The sequence below is a fragment of the Columba livia genome, chromosome 4, assembly GCF_036013475.1.
Source record: "Columba livia isolate bColLiv1 breed racing homer chromosome 4, bColLiv1.pat.W.v2, whole genome shotgun sequence".
Classification (NCBI taxonomy): Eukaryota; Metazoa; Chordata; class Aves; order Columbiformes; family Columbidae; genus Columba; species Columba livia.
The window spans coordinates 13511092-13535531 of NC_088605.1; the positions used below are offsets into that span (position 1 = coordinate 13511092).

General features: G+C 40.8%; 2 protein-coding genes across 6 annotated transcripts in view; both read left to right on the forward strand.

Moving 5' to 3' along the window:
- The window catches only part of C4H4orf50 (chromosome 4 C4orf50 homolog), an 81360-nt gene extending 61741 nt beyond the window's left edge, over positions 1-19619 (forward strand). For 3 of the 4 annotated variants that reach the window (XR_010472115.1, XR_010472116.1, XR_002412016.2), the window contains one exon: positions 15409-19619. The gene's annotated coding sequence lies outside the window, so the exon portion shown is untranslated. The other variant, XR_002412018.2, reaches the window with a different exon arrangement.
- Positions 19620-22857: 3238 nt separating this feature from the next.
- CRMP1 (collapsin response mediator protein 1) overlaps positions 22858-24440 on the forward strand; it is a 50429-nt gene continuing 48846 nt past the window's right edge. The window contains exon 1 of one of the 2 annotated variants that reach the window (XM_005501333.4): positions 22858-23987. In XM_005501333.4, coding sequence (XP_005501390.2) covers positions 23616-23987 — 372 coding nt within the window. In that variant the 5' untranslated portion in view covers positions 22858-23615. The remainder of the gene's footprint in view (positions 23988-24440) is intronic. The other variant, XM_065060491.1, reaches the window with a different exon arrangement.

The window sequence follows — 24440 nt, forward strand, 5'->3', positions numbered from 1 at the left end:
GCAAAGAAATAAAATGTAATGCCTCTATAAGAAATTATAACGAAGTGAGCATACCTGGAAGTTGTCTGGTGTCATTCTTTATGAGTTTGGTGTTTTTTTCTGGGCTCAGGGCTAAAGAATTTGCAGGATAATCAGCTACATAATTCTCTGCAGCTCTGTACATTCAAGCAAAGTTACAGGGTACAAAATGTCTGGGTAACTAGCCATTTCAATCTTCTTCCACCTTTTTTGGCTAAAATGACTTGGAGAACTGACCTTTGTCTCTGGTGTCTGGTACTGCAAGTCAAATGCTGGCTTGGGGTTTGAATGGAGAGAAAACACAGTCAGTCTCTTCCTTGTAGCTCCCTGCACACAGACACGAGCCATGGGAGAGGCTGTGGCTGGTAAAGCTGCTCCCCATCAGAGGAGCACACCAGTTGAACTGGTTGTATCCTATTGCTGTTGATGAATCTTCTGAAGATATTGCATGAAGATCTACTCATAAAGGAGTGAGGAAGAGTGGAAGGAAAACAAGAGTAAATTAACCATTTTATTTAAAAGTTGGTTTGTGCGTTCAATTAAGGTTTATTTTTCCCTTTGAATTTGCCAACATCCCTTAATTCTTATCACCTCAATTAACATGACTGCTGGGTATAAGGTAGATTTGCATTGTCTTTTCTGTATCGGTAAAAAATTATTACCAGGGGAGATACAAAATGTAAGTTGGAGATGAATGAGGTATATCTGGTAATAAGTTAGATGTACTATCTCCAGCCAAGGCCTTAAGTCAAAAGAGAAGGTCACCTGCTATTGTTAAAGAACACTGCAGCAGGTATTTATGTTTTCATTTGTCTTCTTTTTTGAATGGAATTTTCTCCAAATAAACAGTGCAATACTTCTCTGAGGAGGCATGTGCCCTGGCTTCTTCTTAGCCTTCCTAATATGTTTCATAAGATAGAGAAAGGAGGGACCTGTATTTTACTGAATGACTGATCTTCCCTGGTTTCCTGGAAATATGTAAATTTTTCCCTTTATTTTCTTTTCTGAACAACCTTCTCTTTGAGCAATTGCTGTGTGAACAATTCAGACTGTGAAAACATTAAGTCTTACTTCTAATAATCTATATACCTGTGTTGGAAATAAATATTTTTCTTTTGTTCCATATGCATCATGACAACATAGCCTAGATTAAGCTGAGTCAGACAGCAGTGTAGAAAATGTACTAATTAGTCTCATGAAGTATCCCTTATTCTTTGCTGAACAACAGAGGACATGTTTCTTAAACTTCAGGCCTCATTTTTCACATTTAGAAACTAGGGCTGAAATTATTGATGATAATAAGATATAATATATTGAATCCTGGCTAGCTGGGGCAACATTGTGCCGGACAAATGTGCTGGAGGGAGAGGAGTATGGCCTGCCTTGAACTCCTCTCCAGATATTCCCAATGAGAACAAGCAAACTGGAAGCAGATGGAGACTTGTCTCTTGTCTTGTGTTTGCTGAAGTAGGACTGGTTGTAGTTTGTCTCCTTACAGACCCCTGGGTTTGTCTTTCTGTGGAGCAAGAGGAAATATCTGAAGATTTGTGCTCCTGAGGCTAGAACAATTCTACTCTGCTGAAGACTGTGGTTAGTGTATGAGCCATCCACCAGTGAAGTGCTTAAGCAACAGTGGACTTACTATTTGATTGAACTCTGTTTTTCTGGTTGTTAATTACACTCCTTCTATGGCTTTTCGTGTTTGAGCTGTATCATTATGCTTAACAAAATGTTTGTTATTACCTGCTGTGATTTTGAATAATTCATGGTATTAGTGTGCAATTTGAGACTATCATGTGTTCTCTCTGGAGAAAACCGAAGGTTGCTGTTTTGTTTTTTTTTTCTTTGAAGGTGAGTGGAAGAGACGATTTGGTTTCCGTGGTCTTTTATCAGGAAGTTAATTTTGAATCACCCAAGAAAATTAACAAAAACATAATGAGGATATAGTACTCGCAATATTTTTTAAATATTTTTATGAAATATCTTGCTAAGATACAAAGTAACCTGAGTAAACCAGCCCAGGACTTCTGTAAATAGCAATGTCTCGTACTTTCAGTTAATTGTTTCCACAGAGGTAGCAAATGACAACACGGTGTTTATCCTGCGGCAGTGTTTCTGCAGCTCTCAATTTCATTTGATTCTGTTTCCTTTTCTTAATGGATGAGTTAACCAAATCTAAAAATAAAAATCCATTTTTTCAATTATGACAGGGATTTTCTTACTTCAGTTCTGTGAGTTGCCCTGGAAACAAGAAAACACTAAAGTAAGGTCCGAAAAATGGTGCCATGACAACCATTTTTTCTGTTATTTTTGGTTACAGCTTAATCCTAGAAAAATTATATGGCTGAGGAGCCCAGCTACTAGCTGATACTGTCAGGTAACTTCTGAACAAAGATAGGTGTGGTAAGTTTGTTTTGATTAGGTGAAAGTCAATGGGAATACTCCACAGTAAAAAGTCATTGTGTCAGAAAAACATTTTTTTAAAGAGTTCTTCTCCTCCATCCTGGCATGTTCTCTGGAGTCGCTTCACTCTGCCACTGTCTGTGCTTTGCTGCAGTCTCAGGACTGGATTAACTCCATCTTTATACAGTCTGCATCGGCCAAGATCTTTCAGACTGCAAGGCTGAAATCTTCTTTATGGTTATCTTCACAGAAAGTTATGGAATGTTTTCTCATTGTCCAAATGATGAAAGTGCTGGTCCTCTGAACATGAAGCAGACCAGTTTAATGTTATAACAACGGTCATTCCTAAAGGTTAACTGCTTTATAATTAGCCAGATTTTTCCCTCCACTCACTACAAGTTTGCAATCTGCTTAATATATGCACAGTCAGGGAAAAGCTGTAAATATGATGCTAGAAGCAGACACTTGGAACTATTGCTCTTGCTTTTCTTCAACTTATGCAAGTGTTTGCAGTAGCTTAGTGCCAACAGAACTGTTGTGTCCCAGCACTTTGGGCTTAATCTTGTAAGTCTTGAGAGTACACTGTTCCCTTTCCAACACTCTTCAACAGATCTGTGTGAGGAGGGTTTGCAAGACCAAGTGGTTAACTGAAAGCCACAAGTACATCACCACCTGCTTAAGCCATCAGTGTAGAACTGAGCTCACTCATGAAGTCGTACCAGCTGAAATCTTGGCTAAAAAAAATCTCCTAACCAAGCATTTTGGTCACGAGAAGCCGGCCCCTCAAATCTTATTCAGACAGATCATTCCACCTGCTTCTTCCCTTGCAAATGATTGAAGTTCCCTCTTACAGAGGTTTTCCAGTGAGTCTTGCTGATCTTTAAGCTGCAGCTTTATGTCCATTGATAGCTGTTCTTGTCTCATGTGCCTATTGAATGCAGAGGTTAAGAATGCAGAGGTTATCTGCATCCATAGCCTTCTCTCTGCAAACAAACCTAGATGATCTCTGACAGTAAATAGCATTCTTGCTCCACAGGCATGTAAATCCACTGAGGGTGATGAGTTGATCCAGGAAATTGCTGCCCTCATAAATTGCTGGGACTGCATGCTGGAGGCATAGTGTCATCCCTGATACCTGTCTGGCACTGGTGATCTCCAAGAACTTCTAAAATTATAGTCTAAAATGCTAACAAGGCGTAGGAGGGAAGGGTTTATTTTATGTAAATTTAGCCAGGAAGTCTTTGAAACTAATTGCTTAAAGAGGGTGGAGAAAGTTGATGGAGTGTGATAGACATACAGATTTTTTTTCCTGCTTTCAGAATACAGTGTTGATTAACTGGGCTTAGTATAGCACTGCATATATTAGCTGAGCATAAAATTGCACAGTGCATGAGCCTGCTCTGTGGATAAACTGAACAGGCCGTGCTCTGGATGTTACTACAGATGCAAATTTAGGAAGTTTTAGAGCTATTCTTCTGCAGATAAAACCTTTGCTTCTAGTGAACTTGGTATCAAATTATTGTCCTCCTTGATGTCAATATTTTAATTTGTGGTAAAAAATAAAATCAAATGCAAAAAAAATATCTGAAGCGATACCTACAGAATGGACCGTTAGTTCGGAAAAGTTTCAAATTCAGGAGTAACACTAGGGAAATCCTTCTTTACATACATACTACTCAGCATAGCTACTCTGACAGATGTCAAAGGCTTGCCTGTCAATCAGCCTTCCAGTTTACATGCCAAGCCCTGTTTAGTCTTTCTGGTTTGTGTTTGTTGGTTGTGCTGACTTGTCTAATAGAGCAGCCTCTGATCTTTCTTTGGTGCTGTTCTGGACACAGTCTACTATTCTGCAGGCATGGGCTGCACACCTTGTTCCTAGTGCATCACCTTGCATTTGAGCATATTAAAATATTTATAGAAAATCAGTGATTTAATTTCCATGCTAGTTGGAGACTAGCATTACAAATTAGAGTTACATTCTCTGTCTAGAACTGGGGGTTGCATAGATGTCTATATGTATTTGATACCTGAAGAAAACACAGTATGGTGCCTACTGTAGTAGGTCAAATCTGTTGTTCTTAGGTATGAGTGCATGTCATGAATCTATGCATACTTCATTTCAGTGTGAAAGCTGGGTACCTGCTGTTGACTTGTACACCTTTCCCTTCACAATATCTTAAGCTAGTTTTAATGGAGAGAAGATTTTTATAACATCCAAGTTTGGATATAGTCTCCTCTGTGCTGTGTCCCATGAACATGTATGAAGTCCCTGACCATTACCATGACAGTTTCACAGGGGTGAATGGTTAAAAATTGAACTCAAAACAGTATATTAAAATGCAAATGACATGAATTAACTCAAAATATTTTCTTTCCAGAAATAAAACTACACTTGAATGGATGGGCACTAATGAATTAAAAAAAAAAAAAAAAAAAGCCTAATGTGGATGATGCAGTGTGTCTGATTGTAAGCACCAGGCTGAAAACACATAACAATTACAGGCCTTTGGAAAACTGAAGGCTGAGATTTCAGTGGGTCTCCTTTAATAGGAAAAAAAAAAATTATATGAGCCTTTGATGAGCAGCACACAAGGTTATGTAGCAGTCAGAGCATATTCTGTCTTACTTATTTGGGACAGAGAGCCAGATGCATCACTGTTACATAAGCCTGCTGACCTGCATATAGAGCTTTATGGCAACAGAAATTTAGAGAAAAACAAATCCTATTCAACTTAGCCAATATGAAGGCAAGAAATTAGTGTCTTTTTAAGTTTTGTTGCTTTCTACTTGCTTTCTCTGGAGTTGCATGGCTCTACAGATATGTTTAAAGGAGAAAAACCCATGAAACATATTATTCCCTATAGGGCTCAGTTTTGAAAACAGAATTGGGAGGGCATGAATACCTGAGACAAAGAAGAAGGGTGAGAAGGCAATGAATGTGATGAAATCTCAGTCTACTGAGTAATGGTACAATCTGACTGTTTAGGGAACAGGACCACAAGATGTGTTTTATAACAGACATAACAGCCCATTATTTAAGTGGTGCAGCATGAAAAAAGATCATGCCAGTTTGCAGAAAATTTTGATAGATTTATTTAATTTGATTTTTTTTTTCTGTTTTGAAATAAAAAGGAGTGTATTTTTCAACTCTAAATGAATAGAATATTTTCTGTTAGAAGGGACCTACAACAATCATCTAGTCCAAAGTTAATGACACTTGGAACTGGAGGTATCAGAAGATCTTGGGTCCCCATCTTGAGGAAATGTCTGCATCCTCTGGCTGCCTGGGATGCCAAGGAGCTTCACATTTCCAGAGCTTCCAGACTCTTGCTTCTTTTCTTTCTTCCTGGTGGGCTAACAGAGAGCTGGCAGCCTTGGAGTTTAAGAGCAGGGATACTCTGCTCTTAGTTTCTTGGCAGCCTGCCTAAAGACATCTGTAGAGGAGCCAGCAGCCTAGGAGCTCTGCAATCTCTGAGACTATCCTGGAGCAATAACTTCTTTCAAACTCCCACTCTCTGTCAACCTGCCAGGAGCACTGTTGAAGAACAGGGAAGGGGAACTGGCAGGAAATCAGGCGTAATTCCTGCAGCCTCATCAAAATAAAATTTTCCATGCAAAATGTTTCTGACCACTTTTAGTAACCCCCTGTGTAAACCCTAACATGTCAGGACCTGATCCTGGAAGTCCTACATCCCCTTGCTTTAGGTATGGTTGCAAAGTTCAGTGAGGCAGAAGGGAGGACAAAAAGATATTTACACCATCCTAGTATCTCTGTAGCTGGGATGTGGGTCAGCTGCAACTGTTCGCATAGCACTAGACTGCCTGCAGTCAGATGGCCTACAAATCCCAGTTGTCCTAATGGTATTGGAGGACATGGTTATTCTAGGAAGGTTCTTGACTGGTGTAGCAGCTGTTATGATGGTACTGGAAAGGTAAATGAAATATGTGTTGCCACTCAGCTCTTTTTCCCATGCTTGCTTTATGATTGACCTTGAGGTCTGTGTCTGAGTAGAGATATTGGTCCAAACAGTGTGGACAAGAGAATTGTCTGGACACATGTGTGTCCCAAGTATGTACTTAAAATTCAACACACATATTTTCAATACAGCCTAAAGGTTACTGTAATTTTTAGTTATAATCCATAGCTATAGGGTGACGTGTCAGCAGCTGAGGGCCCCGGGAAGGTGCTCTTGCTTTTTCTAGCCATAGAGAAGGAGGACGATAATACAACAGGCCTTGTGGCTCAGTCATAACTACAGCCCCTGCAGGGTGAATTAGGACTGGTGCAATGCAAAAGTGCCCAAATGACAGAGAGAATCTGGGCCACTGCGTTCATCTTGTTTGATTTCCAAATTTTTCAATGCTCAGGGGGACAGGATTATAACAAAGTTTGACTTCCTGCTATGTAGGTCATACGCTATATGCTGCATCCTCCACCACAGGGGTAAAGCTGGACCAGGGAAACTTGCTTTGCCTTTGTAAACATTGATGGAGATATCAAATCTATTTCTTTTATTAATAATTTTCAATTACTTCATTTTGGGATAAAACCATTTAGACTTTTACTGCTGGTGATACATTAAAATGTGTTGCAGTAACAATGTGTTGCAGTTATTGAACTCTGCAGCCTTTACATCACCGCCTCTCAGCAAGATTCACTGTTGGTCTGGAGGCTTTCTGGGTAACTAGTGGACTGTCTGGCTTTGTCATGGGGTTTTCAAGGGTACTCCCACGTTAATGCTCCTGCAACCATGGCTGTGCATCCCCCGTCTTTGGCAGACAGGGCTGTGCAGGCTGACACACAAATCTACTGTAGATTGATCTGGGAACAGGGTGAGGAAATAACCACAGAAAGCCTAGGATTTGCTCACAGACTGGTAATAATACTGCTTTGATTACTACTTTAAAAAAAAAATCCAACCTACTCTAGCAGTCATTCTGTCTTGTTGCAAGACTTTGTAAAGATCAGGCAAGGAAAACAAACCAGAAAAGCTCAAATATTTGTGTGCTCCTTTCTTCCTGAGCTTTTGCTATGGGGATCATGTAGAAATCGTCATTCTTAGGTGCTACTTAATCTATCCTGGATGTGCATGAAGAATTTTAACCCGTGTGGTTAGAGGGGTAATAGGATACAAAAGTGCTTTGCTGAAATGTGGATTCACTTGCCTATTTTTCTTAGCCTGACAGTAGAAAGGCAAACCTGCTGATTAGTGTTACTTGTATGACTGTGCATTTAAGGGGAAGATATTTCTTTGTTACTGCTGCAGCTCTGTTGGAGCAATTAAAAAAAATGTGTCTGAGGAGGAGGCAATAACTCTGAAAGTGTCTTTGGTGACTAAACATTACACCCTAAATATACAGTGTTGCTACTGATTTTCCTAGTCTCCTGTGAGTCATAAAATCTTGTCTCGTATTGAGTGAGCCATTCTTAATGACCTTGACTTAAAAAAAAAAATGCCTGTGACTCCCCCACAGTCAAATAATTTAAATGAATGGTTTTCTGTAGGACATTCGTAGTCATTTTCAGATAATTAAAATTCCTGAAGGGCAAGGGGCAGGTCTGCATTTGCAGGCATCACTGCTGTTGCCAGAACAAAGCCCAAAGGTTGCCGTGGCTTAGATGAATGCAATGCTTGGTCTTCTGGGCAGCCTTTACCAATGTAAATGTGAATAGGCCTGCCTGGGCAGATCATCTGATAAAGAGACAGCATGCTCCAGAGGCTGAAGGACTAAAATGGCCTCTACTTCCAAGGATCTTACATCGTCCTACTCACAATTAGTGCTCTTCTGTTCCAGCAGGTCTTTCAGATTTTCATGGGTGTACTTACCTCCTTGGCTTCCCCAGTATCTCCCACGGTGCTTTCCCCTCATAGTCTGTTGGTCCAGTTTGCAATGTCTTGCTGCAAGGAGCTTGAATCAAACTCAGCAAATGTAGCATGTATTTAAAAGATTTATGGCTGTTACCTATTGCAAATTTATGTGTTCCAGTGGTGTTCTACAATTGGTCTGTGAAACTGATATTACACATTACCAGCAGAACTTTATCATTAAGATCTTGCTATTAAGGATACTCTCTGAGAAACTGTAAGGGAAAGGAGTGGGGCCCACTAGCCCAAAAGGTTTGGAAATAACCAAGTTGAACATGCTTCTATTGCTTTCTGGGTTTTTTTTTTTGTTTTGGTTTGGTTTGTTTTTTTTTGGAGCTATAAGACTGCTGTGGGTCAACCTGGTGCTAAAGCATCTTGTGGTTGTTGCTACTGTCTGTTACTGTCGGTAATTTTTTGATAATGTTCATATCTTTAACCTCAGTGAAACAGGCACACTTATAAAGATTGCCTTCATTTTTTTACCTGACAAGATAATCCTTCTGGAATTTGCTTTTTGATTGTATTGAAATGTTTGTCAGGAACAATGTGTCTGCTATATAGAAGGTATGATGCTGATGTCATATTTGGACATGTCATGCTGTTATTGTCTCCATAATGTGAGGCTGACTCATTTGTATTAGCCTTCAAATCCATTATAACTGTCCTGATGGGAGAGATGTAAATAATCATAAATTCATGTCCTCAATTTACCTTAGCACAAAAAATACCCTATATTTAATAAGTACCGTTAGATTTTCAAGGCTAGTAAAACTCTGGGGTATATAAATGGGGTGGTGCCTGTACAGGAAAATCAAAGCAGTAAAGTAAATGGGGTGCTGTGAAAGATGCTTTAAATACAAGGGTGTTTTAATAGTTTCTTATTATAAATTGGAATATGGCCACTCTTTAATTAGAACTAGCACTGGGTGAACTCTATCATAAAAAAATAAAGGATTCCAGCTGGTTTTTCCTTTCTGTGTGTTCTCAACAATCTGTGATCAGACTTCAAGGTTTCCTAGTTTGTCATTTCAAATTATTGGACTGCTTCATATCAGTGTGTTTCACCCTAAGCTTCTTGGCAAGCTAGCTTGCTTTGGCTGCATTTTCAAGATTTTGGGTTAGCAATTGATCTCATATGTGTGTGTGTTACTGCTGCCTGCCTGCAAAGTTGTGGAATATTTGATGAGAAGGAGGTTAGACATCGGGATTCTTCTGTAAAAATTTGCATCTCAAAGCTGCAAAGAATTGCAAGGATATTATTTTAGAAGACATTTTTGAGAGCAAATATATTCTTTCTATAGATATCGACAGGCCATTAAAAGAAAAATTAGCTTCCAGAATGGAGCTCAGCACAGCAGTGAATTCAGCTGTCCATGCACGTTTGTAAGATTCACATCTGCAATTCCTGTTCGCTGTGGTTACTCAACCCTAATTAAGACTTAAATTGTTCTTCTCCAAACAGTATGAAAATGAATGTTGATCGTCATTTTTCTGAAGAGTTCCATAATGTTAAAGAGTGGCATTGCTTGTACATTGTATATTGACCATATTCAATTATTAATGAAACTAATGTATTTTGCATCGAGTATAATTAAGACAAACTTCCTTCATCACTGCATGAATTCATTTTACCAGTTACATCATTAGCTTCATAAGAGAGAAACTGGCATAAGGCCAGAGCAATAATGTGGAATAAGATCTATAAATGTAATGCTATTTAGTATTTAATGTCTTTATTAATCACAAAAATGTAGAACAACATAATTTCATTTTCTAACAGAAGAGAATATAATTTATTCGTGGTTTTCAACATCCATGGTTGGTTAGGGTTTTTTGTTTGGTTGGGTTTGGTTTTGTTTTTTGTTTGTTTGGTTGTTGTTGTGGCTTTTTTGTTGTGGATTTTTGTGTGGGTTTTTTTTTTCCCTGGGTTGCAATTGGTGTAGCTTTTCCTTTCCTCTGAGATACAGGCAAGATTTGTTGGCCTTTGTTTATAATTGGAATCAATACCTCTTCATTCAGAATTTAATGCGATTCACACCTCTGGAGCTCCAACGTGAATCCATCAATTAGAAATGAATTTTATGAGCAGCAATCTGTGAATCAGAAGACTACACTGAATACTATTTGATTTTATTTTTCTGAAATACAGAAATCAAATGTTTTTGCAAAGATCAGTATGTTCTTGGTTATATAGCATTTCTTACCAAATGGCTTAGGGATCCCATGTGTATTATAGTAAAATGCAGCTGTGCAACATTTCCTTTCTTGTAATCACTTTCATTTTTGCCAGTTTTTCTATTTGCAAGTAATAAAACAAACAAACATGAAATAAATATGTTCACATTTTAAAGTAAGGTACTATAACACACACAAAAAATAGTTTATGGTAGATAACTTTCTACTGAAGTGTGTGTGTGCCACAGACACATTTGATTTTCTGTAATTAATAGAAAGTATAGTATGACTGGATGTTCATGATTATTTTAGTTAGACCAAGTAAAATATCTATAACTTCATTAGCAAATATTAAAGAACAGCAAAAGCCTCATGCCTGGCATTTTCTCTCATTTGTGGTAGGTCCAGAGTAGTGGTAGAGGCCAGTGGCACTTCAGTGATACTAAAGAAAGGGTAATATGTGACCCTCGATAAGGGCAGAGACACAGTAGAGTAATTCCTTTGTATTTTACAGCAGAAACTCTTTTCAGGTGTGGCATAGTACCTTCTTCAAATATTTGTTCACAATAGAAGAAATATGTATTTCCTTGCTGGGCATAAAGAAATTGTATTAATTTCTTGAATTTTACACTTTCATCACTTTAAATACCTCTAATGCTACAAAACAATGGAAATATGTTGTGCTCACTCTGCATATCAGTGCTGAGGTATAGAGCATCCACTGTGTACTGGTGGCTTCAGATCTTTGATGCTGTGTGTATTGATGAAATGTTCCATGTATGTATTGACTGAGGTTATTCAGAAGTCAGAGTGAAGCAGTTGGAAATGTGTGATAGTCCACTACATAAAACTACCTCAGCTACTTGGAAAGTTAGCAGATATTATTTTGGTATGTTTTTTCACCATATTTCGTGTCCTCTTTCAGATGATCAGAATAAAATAACATCTTCCTTTTTCCATGTTTATCTTGGATAGAACTATTTAACTTAAAATCTTGTGTGTGCTTTCATCAATTCAAAAAGGGACTCTCTGAAGATGCTGTAGAGATCTTAGGAATGTGTGTACAGTCCTGCAGTTGTTTCGGGTTTTTGTTTTGTTTTTATTTTTCATTTTGTTATTTTGGTTGGGGGGAGGGGAATTGGTTTGATTTAGGTTTTATTTGCTTGTCTGTTTGTTTTTTTCCTTCCATCCCTGCTGTTGTTTGTCTTTAAAGTCTATATTGGCTTATTTCTTTTGGACTTTGCACACTTTGTAGATTTTCTGCAAAGCTTTTTCCTGCTGTGGCTTCTACAGGGTGGCTTCTACTCTGTGCTTTGCAAGGGACAGAGGCCATGCACCCTGGCAGTGGACACAGAGCTCTGCTCTGCAAGGACCTGACTGGAGTGGAGGAGTTGAACAGGGCAGCTCTCTTTAGGAGGAGGTGTGGTTGGTCAGCATGAGTTCTACGAGTTCTGTTCCACCAGTGTGAGCTGAGGTGGATGAGCTTGTGCAGACCAGTCAGTGCCATTTCTATCATTCTGTTCTTTGTATCAGCTGTCTCTGAACAAGCTGAGCTGGCCACAGGGTCAGGCGATGCCATTGCCTAACAGTGCTGGTGCCTTCTGAGCTTCCTTAAAAATGTTAGTTTAGATGCTTGATGCGGTAAACCACTTGTGCTATGAGGAGATGCCAAGGGACCTTGACTGGTTGGCTCTGGAGAAAAGCCAGCTTTGGAGGGACCTCACAACAGTCTTCCTGCACCTACAGTTATAGAATCATAGAATAGTTTGGATTGAACGGGACCTTCAAAAGTCATCTAGTCCAACACCTTTGCAATGAGCAGGAACATCTTAAACTTGATCAGGTTGCTCAGAGCCCTGTCCAGCCTGGCCTTGAGTGTCTCCAGAGATGGGACATCCACCACCCCTCTGGGCAACCTGTTCTTGTAAAAAAAATTCTTCCTCATGTCTAACTTGAATCTCCCCTCTTCTAGTTTAAAACCATTAGCCCTTGTCCTGTCGTAACACGCCCTTCTAAAAAATCTGTTCCTATCTTTCTTATAGGCTCATTTTAAGTACTGAAAGTCTGCAATAAGGTCTCCCCAGAGCCTTCTCTTCTTCAGATTAAGTAATTGAGAAGACTGAGCTGGGCTCTTTGAAGTGGTGCATAGTAGGAGGATTAGTCACAGTGGGCATAAACTGAAGCAAGGGAGGTTCAGACTGGATATAGAAAAAGCATTTTCCCCAAGAGGACAGCTGAGCAGTGGGACAGGCTGCCCAAGGAGACTGTGCATTCTCCATCCCAGGAGGTTTTCAAGGTTTGACTAAGCCCTGAGCAAACTCGTGTGACTTCATAACTGACTCTGCTGTGAATATGTTGATATAAATGACCTTCTGAGTTTCCTTTCTATAGTTTCCTGATACTTAGCACACAATGAACAAGGATAGATGAGGAGGATTGGGAGCTATTTCTTCTAATAAATGCTGGTGTCTCATAGAGGTGGTAAAGGAGTGGAGAACACCAAATGAGTGCATGAAAATTGATCACTAATCCTCATTATGTTGCAAATGATGCAGTCCTGATGCAGAGAGCAGTGCATAGTCATCACTTTTATGTTGCAAGGTTCCCTTTAAGACTCCAATGTAATGAAGAAATCAGTTTTGTTTAACGACCTTGTGCATTAGCAGTTCTTTGTGTTGGTGACTGAAATTAATTTTGCTTGTGAGGTGAAGGAACATGAGCCCAGCCTCTGCATCATTGCTCAAGCATGTGCTTTAGCCCTAACAAAGAATGGGAGGCCATCAAATTTCTGAGCATCAGAAATACCCATGCTGAAACTCTTAGGTTCATTAATGATAAAGACTCAGCAGGTTTTTAATCACTGTGGCGCATGGTTAGAAACTGCACCTCTGTGCAGTTTTGCTCAAGCACTGGAAATTCTTGGTGACATCATGAAGACCGTCTTTATTTTTCTTGACCATCTCACAAAACAGACTTCCTCCTTGACCAGAGTAATTACAAAATTGTTCAGTTGTGGTTTATGTTGCCATACTGCTTATTTAAATAAATGGTGTGAAGAAAAAGAATAAGAGAAAGATGAAGGATAAATATGTCAAGGACATAAAGACTGCAAGAAGCACAAAGTTTCAAGAAGACTTGGAGCAGAGAATAAAAGGAGGGAGAAATAATGTTATTTAAGAAGGAGGAAGAACAGACAAAGAGGATGAAAGGAATGTAAAAGGGAAAGTGAAAAGTCTGACAAAAAACAGGAAAGAAATACAACTGATGGATAACATTTCAAGAAAACATAATAAAAATAGAAGGAAACACAATGCAAATAATTACTTTTACATTTGTAGATGCTTCCTGGTCTAGCAATGTGTGCTTGGCAAATATTCTTTATCCTTGAGTTTGGAAAACTGGAGAACTCGGTTTAAATTTAATTTGGTGGATAACAAAAGATGTGGTCAATAAAATGAAAAAAAAAAAATTAATTAAGTGTGAATATGGATGGCAAAGGCTGCAAGTGTATTCTGTTTGGTCTTGTTTAGATTTCACTTAGACTACAAAACACCGATCAAAAAAGATGACCTATGAAGACTCTAGTAGTCTTCCCTTTCTTTGCCTGGAGACAAGAATGAACTGCAATGGACTTTATTTGTTTGCAGTGCAGCCCGGAGCTCTATTAGACCATGGAAAGACAAGAAATTCCAAAACCGGTTTAGTTTGGATCCACCTTCAGCAGAGAGAGATATAATGTATAATGTCTTAATAAGGCTGCAGAAAGCTTCTGGTGTTGTTTTGAATCAGAAGCAAGTCTGAACATTTGCCACCTTCTGATCCAAGGCGGAGATCTGAACTAGGGAGTATGCAAGGGCTCTAAATGCCTTTCATCACTAGGACTCCTAGATGCGCTTCTGCCCAACTGGCACTCTTCTGGCTCAGTTACTGATCTTTGCATAGCTCACTGGTTTTATGTTCCACAATATCCCATCTAGCTGCTTCTCCAAAAATAACAGCTTCTCCTTCCTTATTCTGCCTCAGTCTGCAGGATTTTTTTCCAGTTCTGTTCTTCACGCTTGGAAAAACCTTTCCATCCTAAAGGACAAGCCATAAAGGCTCTCTTCTTTCCCAGTTTTTAATTTTTCTTTTTTAAGGGCATGTCAGTGAATGGGATGTGTTTTAGCAATGACAGTTAATTACTATAACCAGTTGGTTATTGTAATTATAATTAAAATATGCCATTAAAAAAAAATTGTATGTTGTTGTCATTTTCTATACTCTTAATGCACCAAGATGTGTGTTTCTCCAGTAAACATCAAGTTTTAGCCAGCATTAAGAGTGCAGGCACTGCACTGGTGATATTTAACAGTAAAAGTGGCAGCCTCAGTGGAAATTGCAAAACCAGACACAATATTTTGCAGGCTCTGAAACTTTATATCTGAGGAAGAATTCAAATGATGAGCATTGCTCTGGGAAGAGGCATAGAAATAAGACTTACTTGGAAGGTCGGATTTGTGATGGCTGTCATGCCTGGGATGAAGTTTATCCATGAGACTACTTGTGTGGATCCCTGCCAAGGGGATTATGAAACAGTGTTGGGAAGATGACAGGGAGTGTTTATTCCCATATTGATAAACGGATGACAGGAATCTGCTTACAAGGTGGAGTAGCAAAAGGGAACAGTGTGGAATGTGTAAACATCAGTAAATCATGGGAGAACGTCTCAATGTTTTTTGAACAGTTCCATTTCTACAATGTGTTTTCTTTGCACTGCCATTATGTTATGTTTGTGAGGAAGCACCTAGGCATGCTTCTTCCCAAATGCTTTATTTTGTCCTTGAATTAATAAAAAGCGATTTCTTAAATTGTGAAAATCCAGATACTTACCTTATGCTTGTGTCTTCTTTTGGTTTTGTTTGGTTTTTTGTTTGTTTGTTTGTTTTTCCTCCTTTATCTTATCCAGGGAAGAACGTCACACAGATGAAGCAATACTGCTCTGAAGAATGATGAAAAGTGCTTTGACCTGATGGTGACCACAGGTGCTTCATTATGGGAAAAACTGAGAAGTTGCCCTGAGTTGCTATCTGCCACATTTTAGCCACCTCCTGTAGTGGCCGTGCAAGCCAACACAATGTGTGGTTTGAGTTTTGTTTCTTGGGATGTCAGTATTTGCATTTTAAAGGGATGATCAATTTAAGCACAGATCTCAGTCTTCATGGGTCGGCTTGTGTGGGCATGTAACATCTTCAGCTTCATATGGCTTTGAGCGTTGCCTTTGATCTGAGTTAGGATGTTTAGTATTTCTGAGGATGTGGTACTTGAGGGTACAAACTGTTTAGTAAATGTGAGAGAACTGCATTTTTACAAGGGTAAGTAGGAATTGAGAATGTACTTCATGTGCACTGTGAGGCACTTGGAACTTCAAAGCACTGTGTCCTAATACTCTGGATTGATTATTTCAACCACATGAATAGGCTGCACTGAATTTAACTTTCAGATAAGTATTCACATGCATACATGCTTTTCCTGAAATAGGTGTTTTTGTGCACACTGGTTGGTAACAGTACACCTGATGCAAACACATTTTGCAACCACAATGCACAATGCAGATTTATGCCCCCATAACCCATGGTATTCATATCTGAGTTTCCATTTGTGAAGGCAGGGAGATGCGAATGCAGGCACAAGACCTGTGTGTAAGGGATCATATGGATACACCCATTCCTTCTTTAACTAAAGGCTTGCACGGAGCACTGTTGAAGTCAGTGACAATACTTGTGTTGTCCTGAATGGGAGCAGCTGTGGATACTGTTCTCTCAAACTGTCCCTTACAACGTAATGCACTCTCAGTTTTGACAACTGTTTTATTACTTGCATTCCTTTTTTTAAATGTGGAGCTAACTGCTAGAATGTGCTGTCTTTATAATGCTTAGTCGCCCAGTAATTACAGATCTCCTTTGAAAGAAGGCTGAAGGATAATAAACTGCGGAATCCCAAATCAGATTAATGTAATGTGCATTTCTAGATTATGATTAGTAACAAGATGACATGTTGGCATGGTAACACTTGAAGCTTAACTACAAGTCCTTAAAATAAAGCAATGACATATGTGTAGGCCTCTATACATTTGCATACTATCCACCCGAAAACATACATCATTTCTACAACACTCAGGCAATTAAACGCTACTTCTTACTTTTGAATTAAGTGTTGAACTAAAACATCATGCCTCTTTCCTAGTATTTATACCTAATCTCTCACCATAAATTATAAATGTTGGTAATGAACCTGTCCATTTGGCTTTCTGTCCAGAAGGCTTTCTGCCATTTGGTTTTATTTTAAAGCGATTATCATAATGAATGTAGAACATGCTTTGTTCTTTGTGGTTTGTACCACATTGATCTCCTTTAAGTTCTGCCACCTCCTAATACGAAAATTGTCTCACTAATATTGGAAAAGCCTGTTCAGTAATTACATTGATAGACCAGTTTGTGCATTTCACGTGGCTGAGGATCGAGAATTAAAATCTCAACTTTACCTCAAATAATTGTAAGAAAGAAGTAAAATTTTAACGTGAGATTATGAGCTGAGACAGAGAACCTAACTATTATTTTCTAGTTGCCTTATGGTGAAAAGTGGTGTCTAGTTGTTATGGTCTGCTCGGCTTCCTTTTGTTAAGCAGAAGTTAACTGGTTTATTTGTGCTATCTATGGTAAACATGCCAGAGGATACTTCATGTGTATTGTTGCTTTGTGTTAAACTTTCTCAGAATGCAAAATTGGGCACTTTGTTCTGATTGCTTTGTATGCACAATATTGCTTTGACCAAATTCCTTACAGTCAAAATTAAGATGCTGCTAAGTGCTGCGTAAGTACATGCAATCTTCTCTGTCACCTTAAATAGAAAAAATGGCAATGTTACATGGAAAATAGAATGTCTTTGATAGTTTGCTTATTTACATACACTCTACTGTACAGAGCATTGTGGGATATTGAAAACACAGCTGGCAGTATTTCCACAGCTCCTTGCACAACCTTTAAATCCCAAATTCTGTTCTTCAGACCACTATGGATGGCAGATGCTGGAAGTATAATGATTGATTCCAGCATGATAATCATATTACATTCAGAATAATACAATTGCAATGAAATATTTCACATACACAGCAGAGTTCCCAGGATAAACCTCCTGCTAAGGCATGACTGATGTTTGTCCTTGTGGCCTTTTAGAACGTGGAAACCCTGATCTCTGTTTCATAAATCTACCTGTTATTTCTCACTTGCAGATGAAGGATTTCAGTATTTGAATTTACTGTGGTTGTGGGGTGGAGGGAGGGACATGTGCATGCTGGGTTTTGCCACTAATCCTTTGGAAATCCTTTAGTGCCTTAAGGAGGCAGAGGGGGAACAGACCTTAGGATTACAGAAACTTGTTCAAACCTCTTTCCTGCTTTAGCAGAATTCCTTTAAAATATATTGTGCCTTTGGCTCCAAACATATTTGTGTTAGAAATCAGTAGCCATGGGATTATGGACAGGAATTTTTGTCCCTGCACAAATGTTAGGAAATAGAATATTCTGTTTCTTATATAGGATGTGATTTAAAAAATCTAGCTAATTTAAGTTCTGCCACTGTAATCCATGCATAAACTATTATTTGGCAAGTAAGAAAGTTGGAAGTAAAGAAAAAAAAATAAAAAAAAGGGGAGTAAATTTAAATGTGCTGGATGAAATGCTTGTACCACTGAAGTGACAGGCAAATTTCCACTGGCTTCCCTGGGACCTGGATTTCATGCTTGCTTCTACTTGGCTTAAGAAATGCTCACATATGATAGATACTTCAACATCATACTTCAATGTTTTCTGTGCACATAGGAGAGGAAAAGAGAGATTAGTAGTTGTGGACATCTGCCTTGATTTGGAGTTGTTGGGGTCTGTGGCATAAAATCTCTGGTCATTATTGTTTCTCTGTGAAACACAGATTCTTGCTATGGGAATATGAATACACAACTGTAGATTCCCGTGTAAGAAGTTACTGCACAGTGTGCTCTAACCAATGCTGAAAAACTACATTTCTCTACTCTCTGAATTGTGATATTGTCTTTTTTTAAAAAAAAGCAAGAAAATGTAGTTAACAGGTGAAAAATACTTCTGTGCAAAAAAAAGGCCTGTGTGAGGTAATTCATGTACTCACTGATGGTACTAAGCAGATCTTAGGAAAAGCTGAATAAGCATTTAGAACATGAGTGAATTCTATCATTTGGGAATTAAAAGGAATTTGTTAGTACAGAGTTACAAAAAAAATAAAAAAAAAAAAGAAAGGTGGAAAAAAGGACGACCTGAAAATCAGAGTGGTGATGATTTTCTATTTTGCTCCCTGTAATGACAAGTAAGTTTTAAAGAATATGTAAATAGTTCAAAGCAAACCATTACATGGCTCGCAGTAGGTAAGACAAGACCCAGCATGAACAGATTTTATAGCTTGTTTATAAATTATGTTTATGTCTTTTGTTTGGAACTTGGAAAAAGAAACCATGTAAATTAAATAAGGAGTAAAGACTTACTGCACACATTTGTTAGACTGGAACAAAGATATTTCACCACCTCCTGAGGTATTAGTGAGAAATCTGGGATGAACAATATATAGAGATCTTGCCTTTTAGGCTCCATTGCTGTGCAGGTATTATATTTAACTCCTTAGCACAGCCAGTAGTGGGATGGTGACCAGAAGTCATGAAGAGCAGTTGTTAGAGCCACAAGTTGGGATCCATTTGAAGAGGTGTCAAAGAATGCACAAAAAGGCTGGCCCTCATGGTGTGATACTTATTTACCAGATGTACCAGCTAGATTGGGGAGGGTTGGGTGTTTGTAAATATATGCAAAAATTTTAAACACTGACTCATGACCACCATATAGTTAGGGGTCAGATTGGTCTCAGCTAAGTGAGAAGCTTCAGTAACATGAAAGAGGCCACTCTCATTTTGATCTGTTCCATTATAGCCTTCTGAATAACTTTTCAGCAAAGATTTCCACTCTAAGACATTTGTCATAGATACTGTACATATGTATTAATTTTCAGTATACTTAGGAAGGATACAGAATTGTAATGAAGTCACAAAGTCTACTTGATGATTATCACAGATTTGTAACTCTCACTTTAATTATGTAAGATATGTTGACATTTTATCTTGTTAACAAGATGTATTTTTCTATGTTAGTTAAATGTATAATTTGTATAATTTTGTATATTAAATGTATGCATATTTTAAATTAAAAACTTTATAATTTAAATTATTTTTAATTCTAAAATGGTGGTGGAGCTTCTGAAATATAGTTGCAAATACAACTATATCCCTGGATAGGAACCAGGAAGTCTCTATGTTGAGCAACGGGCCACCTGGTCTTCTAACAAGGTAAGGAAACAAGCCTGAGTTCTTGCTCCTCTTGGTGGAGGAGCTGCCATTCAACTTTTGCTGATTTAATAGAATTAATATGAATTAGCGGAATGGGCTGGATCACCGCTGAGGAAGTGGAAAATCTGAGACTTCCCCAGCTTGTGGGCTTTTAGATCTATGGTTCCAAATCACCAACCTGTGGGGTGGGGTTTTGTTGGGCGAGGAGGCCAGTGCAGCCAGAGATACAACAGTCATGTGGAGCAGAGAGAGGGAGGCTGATTCCGCACCTTAACAACTCAAATCACTTCTCTGGGAGTAAGAAAACTTGGGACTTTGTCACACTCAATCCCTTTGGGTTGTTTGTGCCTTTTTTGGTCTGATGATTCTGTCATAAAATTTACAATAAGAAAAATATATGCAAAATGTACACTGCATATTCTCTGAGCACCTGCACCAGGGAAGTCCTGGTGTTCACACTTTTGCAAGTGTGCACTCACAATGTTCACACTGTTGCAAGAAGAGTTCCAGCTACAACTGGAGTCAAAACAATAAATTATATCTTTCTTGTTGGACTATTGTTGAAGGTTTTTGTTGTATGAAGCAAGCACGTCCCTAGGTTTTCTGCTCTCTCTCATCTACTCTGTTTGGAATATGATTTCTTTGTCATTCATGCTATACCAGTATAAAGATTAGAAGTCCTGTAGGAAGAGAGTACACTTTCAATCAATTTCTATCCTCTTTTCATCGGTCTTTGTCAAGACACGATGGGATGCAGTGTCTACAAGACAATATAACAAAGCAATATATTTCTCCAAAGTTGCATACATGTTTTTAGGTAAACTAGCTGAGTGACAGGCTATCAGGCTGTAACTAGGTCTGCTTCTGTAGCACCTAATACTGCAGCTTTATCTCTTAATGAAGAGAAGAACAGTAAGGGCTACAATGTGCAAAAAAATCCATTTAAAAACAAAGAAAGACTTTTATATTATTTTATACCTATTTCTGACTTGAAAGTTTTATGCTGCATTCTAAAGCATTGATTTGACATGTTCTGAATCTCATGTATTAGCATTAAGATGAATGGGCTAGCTTAATACTGAAAAAAATAGCATTATTATTTGTCATTTAAAAAAAAATAAGCAGTTATAGAAACCTGAACAATTATTATCTAACTAGATCCAAGGATGAACAGAGTCCATCTTTCTTAGCTTTATGGATGTTAAATAAAAGATGGGCTTCATTTTGCAGATGCACGCACTACATACAACATATTGGACCTATTATGGGACCACCAGAAATATTTTCTGGAGTTTCAAATCGATGGTAAAGAAATATCTCTTAAAACGAATTATTTTTCCAATACTGACAAAGACATGCAGGTTACACATAGCAGTCCGTGTACCACCTGATTATTTCACTATCAGGATTTGGTGTCCTGTGGAGGAGCAAATTGAATTTTTTTCCCAACATGATCGATAAATAAAATGTTACCATTAGGAACAAAAAAATCAATACAGGAGAAGAATTTAAGGAAGCAACAAAGCAATGTCCTACAAGGTGTACTTATTTTTCCACACACCAGTGAAACTTCCATGTGATATTAATGTTTTAATGTGGTAGCAGGGTTTATTAAGTTAACTGTGGAATCCTGGGCAATATGTTCTCAGAAATGCCAGTCATGATGCTGCAACTGCTAAAATCAGTGTGTTAACAATCAGTGAACTTTTGACTATTTCCCTAATTCCCTTCATGCAAACAACACACAGTGTACCAGGACATTCAAGACAGAAGGCACCACTGTATTCTAACAAATGGAGAATATCAAGTTTTCCTTTGACTTGTTTTGGCAGTGCTCAGGTATTTTACATCACTGCTTTTTACATGGGTTTGGTGCATGGGTAGTATCTAATGAGAAAGATGGTTATCTGGACTTGCTTCTCATGAAATCCCATGGACCTCTGTCTTTCACCTCTCACTTTTCTTCATCAATATACAGCTTGTGATTTTTCTTGTGCTGGGATGACCAGGCATGCCTGTGGGCCATAGACAGTAGGGCTGTGTGGCTGGGCTTGTATTCAAATGGCATAACCATGCTCTATGTGAGCACTAAACAGGTGTTATGATTGATTCACTGCTTCAAATTTGCTTAGTTGTTTAATCAATCTCAGAACAGTTTGTTCCAATATATTCTTTCAGAGCAATAGAAAATGCTCCTTATGTAACTGCTGGTGTATTCAAAGACTGTCAGAATTGTCTGAGATTGGCTGTGTGTGTAGGAGTGTCCAAAGTTTTGTGATTTCAGTGGATGATCTCAGGCATTGTAAGACAGGTAGAGGTGTAAAGATGGACTTTCTCAAGTGGTCTGTGAGGAGTTGAGGGTAACACATTCTCCACTCCTCCTGCTTTAAAAAACCCTCTTTGATTTTGAGAACCGGCATCCCTCAAAGCGAAACGAAGCCCTCGGTGTCAGGCTCCCGTGGCTGTCTCGCGTTTGCCAAAGTCAGGCCGGGGATGCCGCCCCGGGTGCTGAAGGGACAGCTCCGCGGGGCGCGCCGCCCTTCCCGGCTCCGCGGGGCTCCCGGCGGGGCGCCGCTCGGGGCGCTCCGGGCTGGGCCGGCTGCTCACCGCTGCCCGCGGAGCCACCGCCCGCAGGCGCCCCGTCCCCGGTGGCGGAGCAAACGGCGCAGGCAGCGCTCGGCGCGATCACTTCCGTGTCAGGGCCGGCTGCTGCCGCCTTGCCTGCTGCCTGCGCGCCGGGATCGGACGCCCCCACGGCGGCGGGGGGGCGGTGGCCGGGGGCGGCGGGGCAGAGCGGGGCCGCCGACACCCCCCCGGGCACCAGCTGCTGCGGCAAGGAGAGGGCACGCCAGCCCCCCTGCCCCGGGGGCCTGGGGCAGCTTGTGCTTCCACCGCCCACCCCGGACACCCCTCCTCCTCTACCTGCCGGTCACCCTGCGGTCGCCGACCGCCCCCGAGCGGCGGGGCGCAGTGCGGGGTTGGCCCGCCTCCACTCCGCACTCCGCACCGCAGGATGCCGCGGCCGCGCCCCCCGCCCGGCACCGCCGCAGCCTCCTCCTGCGGAGGGAGGCGGGGGGAATGTGAGTGTGCAAAGTGGAAGAAACTCCCTCCGGCTCTCTCGGGGGAGAGGCTGGGGGGATTTGGGGTATTCTTTTTTTCCTTTTTTCCTCTCTTTTTTAATTTTTTCTCTCTGCTGAAGCCACGTAGCAGCAGGTGACTGGCGCCCGCCCGCCGAGAAGGACCCTGTTTGCATCGGCTCTGTGTGCATGTAGAGGGCTCCCTCCTCCCCCTGCCTCCCGCCCCCCGGATCATTCTTTATACCGGGGGAGCGTGTGCACTGCGGTCCTTGCTCTGGGAATTGCTGCTGCTCTTCCTATTCGTCAAGGGCTTTCCAATCACCTGCCTCTGCCACCCTCTCCGCTCCGCTCTTTGTACTTTATTTTCACGTGCTCTTTACTAACACGGCTATTTTTAAATCCCGCTTGGATTTATTTCTTCCTCTATCTTTCTCTCTTATTTTTCATTTTTTTTAAATTTTTCTTTTTTCTTTTTTTCTTTTCCTCCGGGGGGTGGGGGGGGAGGGAGGTTAACGCTTGCATCTCCCTAAGGGAAAGATCCCACCAGCCAACCCAGCTTCGCCACTGCTGCATCCATCCATTCATTTTTATGGTCACTAACAGCCTATCCCGGTAGTAGAAGGTGCAGAGAAGTGGGAGGCAGAGAGAGAGAGAGAGAGAGGGAGAGATCCGGACAGCGAGAATGGCCGAGAGAAAGAGGAACTGGAATAAAGAAGATGACCTGCCTGTGTATCTAGCTAGGCCGGGTACGACAGCCCAGACACCGCGGCAGAAATATGGGGGGATGTTCGCCTCCGTGGAGGGGGCCTATGAGAACAAAACCATCGACTTCGACGCCTACAGCGTGGGGAAGAAAGGGTCTCGGACTCCGCGGAGCGGCAGCCGGCACGACATGCTGGATGGAGGGGACAACTACAGCGAGACCGCCAGCGACATCAGCGAGGTCTCTGGCTCCGTCATCAGTTCCCCGGGAGACCGGGAGGACAAGACCCCGGGCGTGGAGATCAGATACCCCGTGGGGAAAGAGATGCTGCAGGGCCAGGACAATGGGCAGGTGAGCGGGGCCCCGGGTCGGGGGGCGGGAGCCGCCGCCCCCGCTCGCCGGGCGAGCCGAGCCGAGCCGTGCCGCAGAGCCCCGCTCGCCGGCGCGGGGAGACGGGGACGCCTTCGCGGGGGAGTTTCGGCACGGGAGGTCGGAGGGGCACGGTCCCCTTCTCGCCGGCACGGTGATGCTATAGGATGAGCCCAGCTGACTCCTAAACTTGCTTGCCTGAGCTTAGTGGAGGCAGGGGGCACAACCCCAGAAATTGTTTTCCTTTGTAAGTGATAGTGATGAGTTTTCTCGTTTCCCTTCCTGCTGGTAAAACGCTGCCCGCGCCGGGTGGGCTGGAGGGCAGCCCGAGCCCCGCGGCCCCTCCCGCCGCCCCCCGGAACAAAGCGGCCGCCGCTGCACTTCCGGGCTCGCCGGGAAACTCCGCGGAGCCTGTCCCACGCACAGACCCCGGCT